The sequence below is a fragment of the Gymnoscopelus microlampas genome, assembly GCF_963454915.1.
Source record: "Gymnoscopelus microlampas genome assembly, chromosome: 23".
In the NCBI taxonomy this organism is placed as follows: Eukaryota; Metazoa; Chordata; class Actinopteri; order Myctophiformes; family Myctophidae; genus Gymnoscopelus; species Gymnoscopelus microlampas.
Genome location: NC_139960.1, coordinates 25,461,141 through 25,480,075, shown reverse-complemented (window position 1 = coordinate 25,480,075; position 18,935 = coordinate 25,461,141). Strand labels below are relative to the sequence as shown.

Sequence of the window (18,935 nt, the reverse complement as noted above, 5' to 3'; positions counted from 1 at the left end):
AAGAGCTTGGAGCTCGAAACATAACCCTTGATGGTAATTTAATAAATATCCATGGGGGGAGAGAAATTCAGTTGTCATAGCACCGACCACAGTATGAAACACAGTACCGATACTGATTATGTACTAGTATGTGGTTGTAATCATTATGTCCTAGTATTCACTGTCCTCGTCTTCATTATGTCCTAGCATTGAAGGTGGTGCGAGTAATATTCGGTGACGTCTCATTCATAAAAGGTGGATGATTTAATTTTCATTGCAAAATCTTCAAAATCACAATGACACAAATAGCAGTTTAAATTAATGTGAATTAATCGCACAAAATACAGGCTCCTGGTGTGTATCCGGTGTACCCAGTGTGTAATGATTACTCAAAAACTGTGTTCCAAAAAAATATATATAATAATCTGGGGTTTTACTCGTATGGTTATGAAAATAACCCTAAACCTAACCCTACATTCTCAGGCTTAAAGTCATAGTAAAATGGCATTTTTTGTCATTTTATTTTGAAGTTTCAGTCTGAAACGGCCTCACAACATCAGAAGGACCCATCCCTTCAGGGCAGGCTATGGAAGGGTGGAATCTCACTCACTGCAGCTGAGGGCTAGTGTTTTGATGGAGAGTGATGTGATTCAGTGGGGACAGTGAATCAATCACGTGATTTCCTACTGTAGATTCTAAAAGGTACTTCTGAGTACCGCCGCAGAATTAATACAATTTTCTCCAAACAAAGACGGTATCAAATATAACGACATATCATAAACGTCACAGAGTCACTTCCCAGACACAACCGCTGGACTCGTTCTTTTATGTTTGGAACAAAGTTTCTTATGACGTGCTTAAAAAAAACATCTATGGGGTTTTGAATGGGAAAAACACTTACGTGGGTTTGGCGTCAGGGCTTCAGCACTATTATACAGGAATGAATACTATGAGAATATAGAGCTATTTAACGCTTACTTTAACAAAATAAAATCACTTACAGTACCTTTAATTGTCCTCATATTAACTAAGTCCTACCACTGCCTTCATATCCATTATGTCCAAGTATTCGCTATGTCCTACTATTCACGTCACAGGATTCACTATGTCCTGCTATTCACATGTCATAGTATTATTCACTATGTCCTATTATACACATGTCCTTGTATTCACATGTCCTCCTAGTATTCACATGTCCTCAGATATGACAAGAGACATTAAAGATCAGACTCACCCACCCAGGTCTGCTTTGCTGTCTGTTGCCGTGGCGTCGCCAAGCATCGGGTTTGCTGTCTGCAATGTCTTCTTTCCACTGTCCAAAATGTCTGACACAGACACACACAGTTAATGGGCCATCAATATGTTACACACAAAATAAACATGCTTGCTTAGAAACACACACAGACAGAAACAGACACACAGACAGTCACACACACACACACACACACACATCATGCAGAGGCAAATATGTGGAACACTGAAGGCTTCTTTTCCCGCTGTACTCTGTTGAGTAGAAACATGACCTCCCTACCTCTGTGCGAACTGTTCCACTCTGCTGAGGCTGATGTCTTTACCTCCAATGGGTCTGATGGAGAGAACAAAAGAACGAGTGAAGGAGTGAAATAATGATAAAATGCTTATGCTTTTAACATTTCTTCTCTCCCTGTCCTTTCATGCCATCCCTCTGTACCACACCATCATCAGACAAAAAACTTTGATTCACATCCTTTATGTCTTCATCCATCCACCCTTCCATTGTTTCCAACTAATCCATTGTCGGAGAGCTGTGTCCCAAAGCTTGTCTCCACAAATACTGTAATATCTCTGAAAGGTTGTCAATGGTGCCCCCTAGTGTCTGAGCATGGGTAGGAACTCTTTTTTAGACCAATAGCAATACACCTAAGACCAATTCAGGACGTGCCCTGAAAAATCTCCACCAATACAAATGAACACACCTGTAAATGTCCACTACTTAGTGAAGATATTGTATGTGTGGGCTATTTTATTCAATAGAAACACACCTTGAAGAAGCGCTGCCATGAATTTCCACCACTTGGAAATTAGTGCACCTGCGAATTCTAGGCTAACTAATAGAAACGCACCTGTGGCCAGTATGAAGGACTCAGGGGTTCTCTCTGGGAGGGGGGGAGGGGAGTCATCGTTGTCCCAGCAGTCTGGGTCAAGAGGTCAGAGGTCACACATAAGAACGTTAAGTGTTAACGACCGGTGTGATAACTAGATAGAGACTGTGTTCGAATCCGTTTAATCCACAAACGTGAAGTAAAGTGAGTATGTGGTGCGTGTACTGTACAATGTGTATGTAGAGTTCCCAGATGCAGATTACATACTAGACGGTTATTTGATGTACTAAGAGGCCCCATAATGGATTGCTACATTCATTCCTTGGACATGGCTAATTTAAATGGCAAGTGTATGATGAAACAAGACTTTAGCAAAATACAAATGTGAATGATCATAATTTCAACAATAGAAATGATCTACATTGTTAATTTGGGTAAATGCGATGTAACGTACTATTTGAATATATATAGATAAGAGCACTTTATCAGGAACAGTACTCAGCCACTAATCAATGACATGCATGAAGTATGTAGTATGTGGATTCGAACACAGGTTTTAAACTACAATGTCATGTGACATGACACATTATGGAATTGAAGACTGATACCATAACCAGTAAACAAGCAGTCACCATTTTGTGCTTGAAGAATTTTAAAAAAGCACTCTTCTTGATACCAAACAAATAGCAGCTATTAAGCTTGTCACAACCAATCAAAAAGCAGTCGTTAGCATCACATAACCAATCAGAAAGCTCCTCTGCAGCCCATGCAGATGTATCATCAAGCCAAGCAGATTGAAAATCATACTTTTACTATTTTACTGAGAGAGTTATCAACCTCAACTCCAAACTTAATCTGAATCTGGTTTCAAACATGGAACATTTTTTTGGTTGGCTTGTTTCATCTCACCAGAACTATCTTGACAATATGAACTTTAGTAGATTTAATTTTGTACCCTGGTTAATTGGCACAACTGGTGGAAAGTTTGAGTCCTTGACTTGTTATTTAGGATTGCTCACTGAAAACAATAAGCACAGCTAGCTGCTAATGGCTAGTCATGCCCCATGGTTACAGTATGCAATGCTAACCCATGGCAAATATCCAGTGCAAGATGTCACCTCTGGAAGCCTGAACACAGGCTGTCCTCAAAAGTCATTAGATGATTACAACACATAAAACATGCATCTGTCAGACTAACATCAGCACATTTGGGGATTTTGTTTTAGTTTCTAATCACAGCAGTGAGCTGTTGGTGACATAAAAGGAAATCAAGCACACCAAACATATAGATCCAAATATTTGAAACTAAGTTAACTCCACCTTTATCCAGATTTGGTTCCATTGAAGGCCAACACCATTCCAAGCCATGTCAGATTCCAGTTCCATTCCATTAATCTCCAAAAAGCACGGCAAGAGGAAGATTTTACAATCAGGCATGTCATGATTTTGAATTCAGAAGATGAGGGGGATTCCAGTCCCTGCACCCCTGGCAAATCAAAACCACATGTCTTCGTTGCCGTGGTGACAGTCAGGCCATACAGATGCATACCAAGCACAATCCATTAGCTAGCTTAGAGAGTCCTGTCAAACCAGCGTTCACCAGGCTGAGGAACACGCACGCGTTGTGTATGTGCGCTCCAGCAGAATGCACGGCTCATCAGTCACCATGAAGCCTGATTTATACTTCGATGAGCATCAGTGTCGGCCACAGAATATAGCAGATCTGCAAGCTCACCACGTCCCGTGATGCAACGCGCTGTGCGCTTGCATATCTGCTATTTTCAGTGTACGACACCGGTGTCAAGTATAAATCAGACATAACACAAGCACACCCAATTCACATTACCCACACACAGACTTGCACAAATACACATGCACACCGGCACGAAAGCATGCATTCACAAACTCACAGTGTACAGTTGTTTGGACAGATGTTAGTCAGTCACATTCACAGCATTCCATCCAAACCAAGAGAATTAGACATTCTGTCATGCTTTCTAGTCACTGGAAACACTGTCTCACTGTCTATCCTTCTCTCTTGTGTAGTTAACTGCCTCTCTTTCTCTCTCTTGGTTTCTGCCACTTCTGTTTCCATCTGTTTCTCTATCTGTCTGCCTCAGAGACAGCTGTGCAACATACAGTACTGTGCTGTTTGAGATGTGAGTCTGTATGTGTGTGTGTGTGTGTGTGTGTGTGTGTGTGTGTGTGTGTGTGTGTGTGTGTGTGTGTGTGTGTGTGTGTGTGTGTGTGTTTGCGTGTACACAGAGAGATAGCCTGTCATTACAGTGCGGTCTGTCTGTCTGTCTTTCTGTCTTTCTCAGCCCACTAACCATCTCTTCCGTAACCCAGAGAATGACTCTTCCGTCTTTTTCCGGCTGCCAATCCCATATTTATTTAAGAGGCATCGAGAGAAAGTTCTACAAATCTGACTTTGACTGAACTGGCTTAATCTGAAACGACACTCCGCGGCTCTCAGGTCAGTGAAAACAAAGGCTTGATTTAGTTCCGTTAAAATCTCATGTCAAGAGAAATGTTTACTACAACAGTCCTGCTGTTCAATAAGGGCCTGGAAGTCAACAACTGCTGAGAAGCAGTTGTTAGTAAATTATCATTGATCTGGGGACTGCTGCATTGACTCTCAGTCCTGCTTTTGCCTCAAGAGTCTTACACGGGCTTATTTGAGGGTTTCTCAAAAGCCCTGGAGTGAAAAGCCTTGTTGTAGCCATCTGTTCTGTTAAAAGTGTCCTTGAGCGCCAGATCATGTATAACTACTGCTTAATGACATGTGTATGAAGAAGAATACTGATTAGAGGCAGAGAATATACACGGAGACTGTATACAGATTGTTTGACAAGTTCACAACCACATCCTGTTCTGAGCACCTTCTGTATTATCCTGGCTACAGCAACGCTTGAATGTAGGGATCAATGAAGTGTATTATATCTATCAGAGAAATGGTGACAAACACAAATAAATGGAAAGAAAATGTTTTCCATGTCTAAGGATGAGAGAGAGCACGATATGATTAGTACTCCATGGGGATTCCTTCTAAAAGTCACTCCCTCTTAACATTCAAATACAGGATGTCTCAGTGGTTCATTTTAGTTTCACTTTTTTTTAATGCTCAGCAAGTAAGAGCTGGTATGGAAATCAGAAGGAGGCGCTTCTACCAACTGACCATATTTACCCTGTGGCCATTTTGCGCCAACGCCACACCCCGTCAGGGTGTGAACCGTAATTATTTAAACTGATAATACAGTATGTGTATCACATACAGTACATGTGATGCTAAGACTACAGCAGTCCTCCGTATCAACAGCACACATTTACAGCTTGTTATGTTTGTTGTTGTTCTCATCTATGTTTGTACAGTATGAGGGTTTTAACTCTAAATCTCCCCACATTACTAACTTTTCAACTCCCATGTTTTTATCTTTTTTCCCTAATCACTATCTAACTGACTATTGATTCAAACTAAAGCAGTTCCTGTGTTAGTTACTTTCACCAGGCAGGCAGTCAGTGAGTGAGTCCTGTTAGTACAGTTAGTAAAGTGTAATCGTTAACTCGTACCCGCGGTAATCACCGTAAATTCCCAAACTGACATACTTGCTGTGGTCGCCACGGGGGATGGGGAGGTGTGCCCGGCGATGGACATGGGCACCACCTTCCTGACTAGCTGCTGCTGCTGCTCGCCATGGTGAGGCGCCGCCGTCACCGTGCCGGTCGCCGTGGAGATGCTCAGCTGCTCCATCTCGCCGTCCGAGTTGTCGGAGTGCAGCGGGTTGGTGAAGCTCAGGGCAGTCCTGACGGGGGTGGAGGAAGAGGAGGACGAGGGCGAGGAGAGGTGCGATGAGGAGGAGGAGAGGGAGGGGGCGGGGCGGTCCGATGAGGAAGAGGACGAAGAAGTCTTGGGGAGGTGCTGTTTGTCAGGGCTCACCCCCCCGCAGGGCGGGGCCCAGCCCGCCTTGCATACCTCCACTCCCTCTCCTCCTGCTCTCTCCCCCCTCAGGGGGAGGTGGGTGGGTCTGTCCGGTTGACTCCCTCCTCCTCCTCCTCGGTCCGTCTCCTCCGAGTCCTCCGACAGAGACGAGCTGGAGGTGAGCAGGGATTGGTTGGAGCGGGCTTTGAAGGCGTGGCCTCTCTGCAGCACGGCCGAGCCGCCGGCGTTCAGCCCACCCCCTCCTGCTCCTCCGACCCCCGCGGAGGAACAGGAGGAGGACGTGTCAAAGCTCCGAGGCCCCTCCTGCAGGGGAACCTTCTTGATCTCGATGCTCAACTTCCTCTCGATGCGAGGAACACCGGAACATTCCAGAGCTGAGGGAGAGAGGGGGGAGGGGGAGGAGGGGGTCTGCGGTTGAACCAGTTCGGACGTCGTCGTTGTCTGCTGCGGCGAGGGTTTGTTGTTGTAGTTCTCATTGAGGTCAGGATGAGAGACCTGGCATGGAGTCTGGTTCTGGGGCTTGGAGCCGGGGTGATTCTGGTGACTCTGCGCCGAGGGACTGGTCTGTGTTTCTGGACAGGGTTCTGACTGAGGATCTGTTTCTAAATCTACCTGGTTCTGAGGAGAGGAGAGGGATTCATCATTTTATGATCTACCTGTCTGTCCTACACCGTCTCAACGTCAATTCATGCTGTGTGACAAGTGTCACTTACCTTACTACAGTAGTAGGAGAGAGCAGAGGGAGTAATACTACTTTGTAAACAAAGTTCCAAGCAAAGTAGTAGTACTACATTGTTTACAAATCACATTATCAATTGTGTCAATATGGACAGTTTTGAAAATCTAACATCTTAGTGGATTCTCGCAAGGTGAGGGGGTATCTATCTACATCCTGACAAGTCCTTAACAAGTGACTATAAAGGCGCTGTGAAGACAGTAATTGTTTTGCGTGTGTCGATCACAGCTTGGCACTCAAAGCATAAATTGGATATCCCTCTCAGGCCTTGCCTACACACGTATGGGTATTTGTCTAAACAGAGATTTTTGTCCTCCATAAAAAAAAAAATAACAATAAAAATCTGTCCATGTGACCTTAGTCATGTAAAATACATCTTATTATATTCAGTGCCTCCATAGCTACCTGTGTTCTGGGACAGGGTTCTGCTTTGGTGGTGTTAGCCAGAACATGGATGACAGGCTTGGGGTGGTAGCGGTCGTTGTCTTGCCGCACGTTGGTGACGGTGGGGAAGGCAGATGGGGGAGATGGGGTGAGGATGGGGGGTACAGGGCGTGGCTCCGGGGGCTGTAAAATCTCCTCCTTCACATCACCCTCCTGCTGGGAACTGGAGGGAGGCAGGGAGGGACACGAGAAGAGAAACAGAGAGAAAGAAAGAAGGAGAAGACAGGTTATTCTCTAAAACTCTGCCTTTAAAAACACTGATGATGACAGACCACTGGAGTCTGTTACACCGTTTCACCACCAGGTGGTGGACGGTCTTCCTGTGACTGGTTAAATCTGTCACACATCAGTTTGCTAATCTGTCCTGAGTTCGATAGTACCACACACACACACACACACACACACACACACAGAACCCTGTACCGCAAAATCATCAATCGTCATTTTAACACTCTCAGAGTAAAATTAACTGTTAAGGATTTTACAGTGTGAAAGTCCCGTACAGTCACCAGAGGAGCATGTGTGAAGGTGACAACATGATGAACAGTCCCAGACAGAGGTGGGGAGGATGTGTGGGAGTTTGAGGTTATGACCCAACCAGAAGCACTCAGATGGAAAACTAAAACCTCAAGACAAGAGGCCGGGTTTCCACCAAGAAAACAACGTGTGCGTGTGTTCAAATCATGTACACTCACACACACACACACACACACACACACACACACACACACACACACACACACACACACACACACACACACACACACACACACACACACACACACACACACACACACACACACACACACACACACACACACACACACACACAGATGTGGTAGTGTGCCAAATCAAGAGCACATGACTACAGCCAGTCTCTAGCCTAAATCAGCACATGACTCTGTGAAAGAGAAGAGAGAAGGAAGAAAGTAAGCAAGAGAGTGACAGTGCAAGAGAAAGAGAGTGACGCGCGAGAGAAAGAGAGAGAGACGATAATAGGATCAAGCTACTTGTGTGTCCAGGGAGGAACAGGGCTGCTAACAGTTAGCCTTCCATGATTCCATGTGGATTAACTATAAAAACAAACAGCTGACCTGGGTGAGCCAAGCATATCACCTACTGTAGGATTGCTCATCTCAACAAAGAGATAATCACACACCAGTGTTATTATAGTTTGTCGTTATTTCCTTAGTTTTAGTTAACTAGAATAACCCTGGCCGACACACACTGGGTCAGGGGCTTTGTACACGCTATAAACATCCTCGTAATCGGACAGTGGCATAATGAAACATACAGTCACACACACACACACACACAGACACACACACACACACACACACACACACACAGACACACACACACACACACACACACACACACACACACACACACACACACACACACACACACACACACACACACACACACAGTGTGGCAGGCACTATAAACAAACAAGGCATAACATAACACTTAGTCATTACATAACTCATGGTCTTAAAACACACATGTTATACATATACACATGTATGCATTCATACAAGATAGTAATTATATAGTATGACATAGTGGCTCTAAAGTCCATATATGCATACATACTGTAGCATACCAGTCACGTTTACCATGCACTCATAAACATCCTCAGCAAATCAAAGCAGAAAAGTGTAATGGTGTCTTCTCACACACACACACACACTTTGTACATGAGTAACAAAACATTCACGTTTAGCTTTTTGTGGAAACAGTATGAGACAGCTACATGTAAATATACGTAAAAGGCCAGTAACATGAAAACAAGCTGTCAGGGGTCATAATAAGCAGTCAAAGTCAAACATCTCTAAGTAACTGTGTGCTTGCGTTGAATCTATGCTGTACGTGCACATTAATTCTAGGAGCAGGGAGAGAGAAAAAAAAACAGTAGCATGAAATTTCCCATGTGCTCTACTTCCTGTGTTCGGTCTCTGACCGAGAATTATAAAGAGCATTCTCAAAATGATCCACTGGGATTTGTGTTTTACAAGTCGTATAGAGGCTGTTAGCATTGCGATCCCCAGCATTTTTCTGCTATCTGTCATCACACGTGTGAGACACACCTGAGTAATCACAGCCTTACAAAAACTTGATAGAAGGCAATTTTCCATGTTTCTGACAAAAATGTAAACGGATAGTGTGAGCTTTGGGACATGTAGCAGTAAACACATGCTTCACATGAATGTTTAAGCTTTTATGTTGGGCACGGTAAGCGCTGTACAATTCTTCAAATGTTTGCCACCATGGATATACAACTGAAGTGTGTTTGGAGCTTTAAGACAAAAACCTTTCAAAATAAAATAAGCAGCTTACTTTTTCTTCTTTCTTTTACAAAATATGCAGGGTGGGAAGCCAGATGGGGAGGGTGATCTTTTGCTGCACTAGCTACCAGTGTTGCCAGATTTTGTGAGAGCAATATAAGCAACCAGGTCTAGGAAAATAAGCCCAAAAGAAGCGACTAGACCACATAGGCAACTACACCCAAAAAAACGCAACAACCCAATATTTACAAGCAACTTTACAGAAAAAGAAGCCCAAAGTCGCTTATAATAAGCGGACATGGCAACACGGCTAGCTACTCCTACAGGTTAGTCAGGGATAATGTGTTCCTCTGCATGCATTGCGTCCTCCCTGTGAAACTCCTCACTGTCAGGTGAAAAAGAAGCCGCTGGTGACTTCATGTGTATCGGAGGGGACATGTGCTTTGTCTACATCCGCCCCCCATGACCAACTGTAGGGGTTAGCAGTGGGAATTGGCATAACAACTCAATTGGGAGAAAAGGGGGGTAAAATGTACAAAAAGCTTATCTTCAATGTTTAACCAACAGAGAAATCTGTGTTAATCTATAAAAGCTACACAGCCAAAAAGACAGTGGAGCGGGCCACCATTGCAGTAGTATAAACATAAGCCTCTGCCTTGCCCTGGGGCGCACCAGCTATGCAACCATCTGGAAAGGATGAACTACTGGGGTAGGGATAGAAAACATGAATGCACCAACAGTATACATAAAGAGGCACACGCACGCGCGCGCACACACACACACACACACACACACACACGCTTATAAAGCCTCAAATGCAAATGTAGGACACACAACACACACCAAGTACAGGCAATGTATGCCCTACACATAAGAGTCTCTGAGGGGGAATGGTGCGTTTTTAATTAGACAGCTACTGTAGTTCTCAGTGTGAGCTCCATACATGAGACTGGAGAAAGTCACTGTCCTCACATAAAGCATGCATGAGGACATAAACATGTTGTTTACTTAGGAACATGTTTACTTAGGAACTCGAAGCCAAACGTTCAACTTTTTGCTTTAACTGTTTCACCATTTATTTTTGTATTAATTTCTTACTTTTATTTAAACTTGCTTGCATTTGTCGATTCATATAGACAACGGAAGCGTTGGTAAACATTTACAGATGTTTAAATTTGCGACTTGTGTCAGATTTTCTTTGTTACTGTTTTTATGTTTAGTTTTTACTCCTTTTAATCTGTTTCATAGATGATTTATGGAGCCAACAGAAGCGTTAGTAAACATTTACACATGCTCTTAAATTGCTTACTACTCAATCACCTGTCAAAAGATTGTTTATTAGCGGACGATGATTTATACACAATTGCTGAGAACGTCAGGGTTTACTGAAGTCAGAGTGGAGTGGACAGACATGTCACATGAAGTCACAGTGGGACTGACATTATGTGGGGCATGGAGACACCGAGGGGTGTCTGAGTGTCCATAACACCCATGACGCACTGTGCGTGACTTTGATGCCAGCCGCAGTGGAATTTCAGCGGTGTCACACGCACACCAAATACCCCCCTACGCACGCACACACGTGCATGCACACACACACACACACACACACACAGAAAACATCCTCCTACACACACCTACTCCATTCCATAGAGCCAGGGGGAGTGAGGCCAGTGGAATGCAGACTATGTGGATATAAATAGACCCTACTGTCATTATTTCTACTGTAGGGTAGGGGGTTAGATAGTGAGACAGACTGAAAGACGAACACACAGGCATATAGACCAGGGTTTCTCAAAGTGGGTGCCGCAACCCAGGGTGCCGTGACCCCAGTCTAGGGGTGGAATGGAATAATTGGATAATATTTGGAATTTATCAGTATCACTTATAGAGAAAAAAAACTATTTTATATCAGTTTAATTGTCAAGTACAACGTTATTTATTTACTTTTAATTAAAGATTTTTGGGGTCTTTTTATGCCCTTATCTTAGAGAGGGACAGGGAAAGCTGGCCGACAGGAAATGGGGAGAGAGATGGGGGGGGGGGTGACACGCAGCAAAGGTCGTCAGGAACGGGAGTCGAACCCACGACACGCTGTCAGGCAGGCACCGCAGCCCAGGGCACCCGGACCGTCACGCCACGGCCCAGGCCACAATGTTAGTTTTTTAAGGTGTTACAATGAAAGACCTACCAGCTGCATTCCAAACAGCCTAGGGTGGAGGTGCGTTCAACACTAGTGAACATTTCAAAGTGTCGCAAAGTGCTCCATTAATACACTGTGTCCCTAAGGCAAACACTCACTGTACTCCACTCTACAGGTCTCACTGCACCCCACTCCACAGTTTTAATGTCAATTATGTTAAACATAAAACGGCATACTGTAACAACAAATAGGTATTGCAATTAGTATACAATTGGTATACAATTCAAACGTGCTAGTATTGTTATTTATTGTTTTGGTTTAACACAACCCATGAAAGAGCATTTGTGTGTATTACCTGCGTATACGGGGAGGTTTCGGAGGAGGCGTGTCCAATCTCTCCTCGTCTGATTGGTGGCTTGCCTTGTCTGGACTGCTCTCATCCTGGACACACACACACAGTTTAAAATCTATTGACAATAAGCAAGCAACTATGTCAACATATCTCTGCCTGTCTCTCCTCTGTATCCACCTGTCTGTTCCTGTACCAAAGACGTGACTGAGGAAATTCAGAAAATACTCATTCAGTCTGGTGTGTGTGTGTGTGTGTGTGTGTGTGTGTGTGTGTGTGTGTGTGTGTGTGTGTGTGTGTGTGTGTGTGTGTGTGTGTGTGTGTGTGTGTGTGTGTAATAGTCAGCTCAGGAACACATGCAAGGGAATTCAGTTCAAAGGAGACAACAACATAAGGTCAAATTAGGTCTGGGCCTGTGTGTGTGTGTGTGTGTGTGTGTGTGTGTGTGTGTGTGTGTGTGTGTGTGTGTGTGTGTGTGTGTGTGTGTGTGTGTGTGTAGGCCTATTGTTAGCGCTGTCATTAAGAGCATTTCCAGTCTATCTTAGTCCCTAACAATGGCTGACTGAGTGAGTCAAAGTGGGAGTGCTGCTTTAACTGAATCACTACAGACCAAGTCCATCTCTGTGTGTGTGTGTGTGTGTGTGTGTGTGTGTGTGTGTGTGTGTGTGTGTGTGTGTGTGTGTGTGTGTGTGTGTGTCTTCTCTTTCCATAATGAAAACGCCATTATTCTCAGGGTCCAAATGCATTGTGGGAGTATGATGATGTCATTGTCGCTTCCTAAACAGGAAGACAGCTGCTGGAACACAGCCAAACCTTCCTCTCTCTCTCTCTCCTCTTTCTAGTATCTCTATCTTTCTGTTTGTAGTATCTATATCTCTCGCTCTCTCTGTCTGTCTACAGTATCTCTCTCTTTCTGTGTCTGTCTACAGTATCTCTCTCTCGCTCTGTCTGTCTGTAGTATCTCTCTCTGTTTTTCTGTCTGTCTGTCATATCCCTATCTGTCTGTCTGTCATATCTATTTCTCTGTCTGTCATATCTCTATCTCTGTCTGTCTGTCTGTCTGATCTCTATCTCTGTCTGTCATATCTCTATCTGTCTGTCTGTCATATCTGTCTGTCTGTCTGTAGTATTCCTCTCTCCCTGTCAGTCTGCCTACAGTATCTCTCTCTTTCTCTGTCTCTCACTCTGTCGGTCTGCAGTATCTCTCTCTCTGTCTATCTCCTTTCCATTAATGTTCCTGTCTCCCTTATATTATTATTATATGAATCATACTAATGTCATTATTATTTCAGATCTCTGCTCCAATTCTCTACCTCTCCATCCTACTCCCAATTCAATTCAATTGAGCACATACATTTACATTGTCAAAGCAAGTGTCAAAACATAAACTATATCTCTCATTGACTATAATATAGTAGTTATATTATAGCTACTATATCTCTCTATACCTCTGTCTGCTCCCTCTACCTCTTGTAGTCTTACTTTTCTCATAGTTTCTCTTTTTTCTCCCTTTATCCTCTCTTTCCTGTCTCTCCCCTCCTCCCTCCATCTATCCTTTGTTCCTTCCCTCTCTCCTCTGTGACTCAGTAATTTGCCTTTTTCCTGGCTACTCAGAGACATCCTGTCCTGTTTCTCTATAACTATAATAGTAAAAAGAGCTGCAGTTCTGCAAACAATGTTTTGGTTAATTTTGTCATTCAAATTTATTTTAATAGTAAAACATTTGGACCTTAAAAGGTGTTCAGGAACATCAGACCTGACAAATAAAAAAACGTGTGCGGATACAAATCTCTCTTTTTACTTTTTTGTCTCTTTTATCCAGTACAATGTGTGTGCATTCCCCTGGATTGCATCTGTTTCCCTATCAGATTGTGTGTGTGTGTGTGTGTGTGTGTGTGTGTGTGTGTGTGTGTGTGTGTGTGTGTGTGTGTGTGTGTGTGTGTGTGGCGTGACAGAGAGTAAGTGCATGTCGTCTGGGTGATGAACATGAAATCTAGTCTGTATACAGTGTGTGTGTATTAGTGATGCATGGAACTCGGGTTGAACCCCTGGGCGGGCGGACGGGTTATAGATTACGACGCAATTATCGCTGGGCGGGCGAAGCGGGTCAACCCACACTGAAGAAAGAAAAAACACCTCTCTCTCTCTCTAAAGCAATTGAATGGACTTGCTTGTGTGTTTTTGTTTGCGGGTTGCGATTTATATTAATTTTTGCGGGACCGGTTGGGGCGGGTTGAGCTCCCGTGTGGGACGGGTTATGAAAAAACCTGACCCGCGCATCATTAGTAGTGTGTATACAGTACATGGGTGTATGCATGTACAGTGCGTGTAAAGTGTGTGTGTCCTACTGTACCATGCTGTCATGTATCTGTGTGTTGGTTGGGCTCTCCAGGACCAGCAGCTGTTTCTCAAACAGCTGAGCTATCGCTCTGTGAACCAACTCGTATTGTTCCTACAGAGACAGACAGACAAGAGATAATACATACTAAATAGATGTACAGTAACAACCAGTTACTACACAATGTATCATTACCAAATAACAGATTATTTGTTTTAACACCCACTTTTGCTTGTGTATTAATCTGTAATTACCATTATTACACAATAAGAGATTATTACAGTGTATTTTATTCTTATAGAACTTGCGTCATTTGAAGTACCCTAACGGTAGTGAAAATTGCAGATTTACAAGCTTGTACATTGGCCATTTTCACTAGCTTGGGTCGTGGGGGATAAATCCAATTTCCCTTTTGGGTCTTGAGCTAAAACGTTTGGGAACCTGGTTTAATCCATTGACTATGACTCACAGTATACTTCACATTACGACTGACCATTTTCCAAAGCATACCATGGTATGTTAGATTTTTTTTTATTTTTTATACCACGATTTTGTAACCCTTTTTTCACCCGGTGCCAATTTTCTAAGTGATTCTGGGAGCTACACTCCCCCCACCAGCCTAGGGAGCCCAGGGCCGAGCTCATGCCTCCTTCAATGCATGAGAGCCAACTGACCACCTTGTCACCTGACAGGGGGGAGTTTCCCCGGTAGGACGTAGCGCGTGAAAAGAACACGTTATTCCAACACGTTCCCTTCCCCTCCATCAGGCTCCCCGGCTGTCATGGGGGAGGCGGTATAGCGACATGTTTTTGTGAGGGTATTAACTACCCTAGGAGACACGGGGAGAACATGCAAACTCCACACAGAGTACACTTTCGCCAACCCCACCTTGGGTATGGGCGCTGATGATGCGGAGGAGAAGACACGCCCCCAGCACCAACAGCGTCCCCGGCGGGAATCGAACCCAGGACCTTCTAGCTGTGAGGCGACAGCGCTACCGACTGCACCACCATGCCCCATTATGTTAGATTTTTTAAGAAGCTTGGATTCTGTGCATTTCAGCATTGTATGAAAATCTGCAGAGACCGTAAACTTGCTCGAGATAGGTAATCCAAACATTACATTACATATATCACTGCATTAGTTAGTTTTATGTTATTGCTGTGTTTTAATGCATAAAGCTCCTTGAGTCCTTGGAGAAAACATCATCTATGACTTATTTACTGAGCGATGATGTTTAGCCAACATTTGCCTCAGTTAATCGGTGTAGTTTGGTAACATTTTAATGCCTTTGGAGATAATGTAAATAAATAAAGCAACTAAGGGGTAAATGGCCAACGCTTATGTAAGCTATACAGCCTGAGCTGTGAATAGACAATGACATGTATTGACAGTGGCATGGTCCTTTAAACGTTGTAGGATCAGACCTTAGTCTGGACTGCAGAATGCCTCTGTGTTCTCATCTCCTGAATCAAGCTGAACACGTTGAAGTCTTCTGGAATCTTCTACAAATGAAACAGATCTGATGTTTATCAAGCCTGGACTCACAGTGTTTGTATGAAACAATTACTGTGTGTGTGTGTGTGTGTGTGTGTGTGTGTGTGTGTGTGTGTGTGTGTGTGTGTGTGTGTGTGTGTGTGTGTGTGTGTGTAGGGCTGTCACGATTTCACAAAATGTAACTTGACGATTAATTGACTCTGTCATTGAACATTGGAACACTATGAATACAAATTACATTTATGTTTGCCTTTTAGGCATCGTAATCAAAGATAACACAGGGCAGATATGACAAATAACTATATATAATATATACAATGAAATGACATATTTAATAATTGTATACTTAAAAGAATTGTAACATTTCTATTTCTGCTCTAGTAAAAATAGCAGAAATAGCAGCTCTACAAGCTTACAACGCGCTACGGCCCACGAAGTGACGCGTTGTAAGCTTGTAGATTTCTATTTCTGCTATTTTTGGAAAATGTTTGAAAATGTATGAAAATCTTTCAACATGGAAACAAATTTGTCAATTATGCAAAATAATTGCCATTATCTCAAATAATTGCGATTAGGCGATTGCGTAATAATTGTGACAGGACTGTGTGTGGGTGTGTGTCGTACCCCAGCTTTCAGCAGGTTCCATGTGTAGTCGATAGCACAGATTGCACCAGTTCTCCCACAGCCTGCACTGTACACACACACACAGAGTTTAGGTTAAACACATATACAGTACGCAACTACGCATGTGCGCGGGGACACACACACACACACACACACACACAGTAGAACATGCAGATGCACACACAAGAAAGACACATTCTCATCCATATACCTGCCCCCAGAGACAATTTATCCAAAAACTGCCATGCACAGAAGCTGGTATGAATGAGTTGTGACATCATGTCTAACACACACACACACACACACACAAGTGTCGTGCTGTGTAACAGAGGAACCAGGAACTGTCCTCAGGCAGCTCATTATAGCCTGATTACACACACATGGCAACAGAGTGTGTGTGTGTGTGTGTGTGTGTGTGTGTGTGTGTGTGTGTGTGTGTGTGTGTGTGTGTGTGTGTGTGTGTGTGTGTGTGTGTGTGTGTGCGTGTGCGTGCGTGCGTGCGTGCGTGCGTGCGTGCGTGCGTGCGTGCGTGCGTGCGTGCGCGTGCGTGTATGAGTTTATTTATATAGAAGCACTGACCAACCTGCAGTGAACACATATAGGAACATCATCATTCTCCTGGTATTCTCGCATTAAACCAATCATATCCAATATGGAGTCAAAAGACGAGGGGACGTCATGGTCCGGCCAGTTCATATAATGGAACTGAGTCAACCTACGAGACTCCTACACACAGAGAGAGAGAGAGAGTGTTTTATAAGACAAATAAAGTAGAAACCATCATATCAATGATTATCATCCTCTCCCTAACTTTTATCATCTTCGTTGTGGAATCAATCAGTGTTGAGAGAACTTACATTGTCAAGTTCCACCACCAGAGTCCTGATGAAGTAGTCCGTCCTGGCCTGCTCAGACTCCTGGAGGAGGGGGAGGGAGAGGGAGAGATTTATATGACAAAGTATAAACCAAACCAAACCATCATATCAATGATTATCATCCTCTCCCTAACTTGGGAGAGAGACAGAGAGAAAGACAGACGGATAGAAATGGAGTGAGAGAGAAAACAAGAGAAGTATTCTTTAACATATTCAATTTAAAAAGATACATTGACTAAAAGATACATTGAATAATAAGCACAAGATAAAGATAAATTGTCTAGCCCCGTCCACACCAGTGATTCGCAAAGAGACAAGTTGGAACTGCAACCACTTGCAACAGAATCCACAAACTGCAACTACCTGCAATGGTTCAATTCAGACTGCTGCACCTCCTTGTAAGTTGCCACAATTGTGCAAATCATTGGTGTGGACTGGGCTTAAAAGACATACAATGGCTAAAAGAGACATTAGCATGAACTTTTAATGTCCATATTGTCAGTTACTGATAAGATTGAAAATGCACACAAAAATAAAAACGGACATGTGTGTGTGTGTGTGTGTGTGTGTGTGTGTGTGTGTGTGTGTGTGTGTGTGTGTGTGTGTGTGTGTGTGTGTGTGTGTGTGTGTGTGTGTGTGTGTGTGCACACACATATAACACACTCTACTTACACAGGATATTCTGAAGGAGCCGAAAGTCATGGCTTCGTCTCCCAGCATGGGAAAATACCGCTCACACTTTTTCTAAACGGAGAAGAATGGACAGTTGAGAAAACACAACCACTTCCTGTCAACACGTCTTCTATACTCAATTAAGTTAATTTAACTCAAGGGTGTAAAAATGGAATCTCCCAATCAAGGGTTGAATGATGCACACCCACACTAAAGCTAGCAGCATACTTCTAACAACGTTTTTTTTTAAAGAAATTCGGCTTCCTGAAACAGAATTGTTTTATACTCAATTTGGAGCGCTGAACATTAGACCCCACCCAGTGCTAAAATTGTGATTTTGACACTTGGAACTCTGCAGTTTGTTTCCATCACCCTCCAATGCGCTTTGCCTTTGACATTACTCGTCTTGGAGACTCCACCATTTCTGACAACAGACACGGTGAACAAAGTGTATGCTATCTCTCTCCATTTATTAACTTCCATGCGGTTGTGTTTGTAGCCTCTGAGAGAGGGATTATGGAGGTTTGTAGCTCCTCGTCAGATTAACTTTCTTCAAGACTGTCCTCATGGTATGTTGCCAGCAGATTAAATAAAACAATATGCACACACACAGGCAAATCCTTACCCTGCCCATCTCAAACTCTCGACAGGCCATTACAATAACCTGCAGACAGAAGCACAGTGGTCAGTATGTAATCACAATTAAAGTTTGGGGTTGGGTTTCAGATGATTAATAATCTATGTGTGTGACCGTGTTGACTCATACTGACCGCTACATTGTATTCCCAGATCATCCTCCAGAAGTCAATCACTGTGTTTGGCAGGGGACCTTGAGTGGCAATGTAGGCTTCTGGTCCATCTATACCCTGGAGGGAGGGAGGGAGTGAGAAACAGACAGACAAAGAAGGAAATGTTCACTTTAACCACTTAAACCCCAACATTAGCCAAAAATAGCCAATCTACAAGCTC

General features: G+C 43.5%; 1 protein-coding gene across 5 annotated transcripts in view; it reads right to left on the bottom strand.

The window, feature by feature from the left end:
- ptpn12 (protein tyrosine phosphatase non-receptor type 12) overlaps positions 1-18,935 on the bottom strand; it is a 41,553-nt gene that overhangs the window by 2,878 nt on the left and 19,740 nt on the right. Inside the window, exons 4-17 of one of the 5 annotated variants that reach the window (XM_084050022.1) lie at positions 18,737-18,832; positions 18,592-18,630; positions 17,967-18,038; positions 17,277-17,336; positions 17,003-17,145; positions 16,420-16,486; positions 15,726-15,803; positions 14,314-14,412; positions 11,967-12,052; positions 7,142-7,343; positions 5,667-6,618; positions 2,082-2,153; positions 1,511-1,564; positions 1,214-1,304 (exon numbers count right to left, since the gene is read on the bottom strand). In XM_084050022.1, the coding sequence (XP_083906148.1) occupies positions 1,214-1,304; positions 1,511-1,564; positions 2,082-2,153; positions 5,667-6,618; positions 7,142-7,343; positions 11,967-12,052; positions 14,314-14,412; positions 15,726-15,803; positions 16,420-16,486; positions 17,003-17,145; positions 17,277-17,336; positions 17,967-18,038; positions 18,592-18,630; positions 18,737-18,832 (2,111 nt within the window). The remainder of the gene's footprint in view (positions 1-1,213; positions 1,305-1,510; positions 1,565-2,081; positions 2,154-5,666; positions 6,619-7,141; positions 7,344-11,966; positions 12,053-14,313; positions 14,413-15,725; positions 15,804-16,419; positions 16,487-17,002; positions 17,146-17,276; positions 17,337-17,966; positions 18,039-18,591; positions 18,631-18,736; positions 18,833-18,935) is intronic. The other 4 variants (XM_084050021.1, XM_084050023.1, XM_084050025.1 and 1 more) reach the window with 4 other exon arrangements.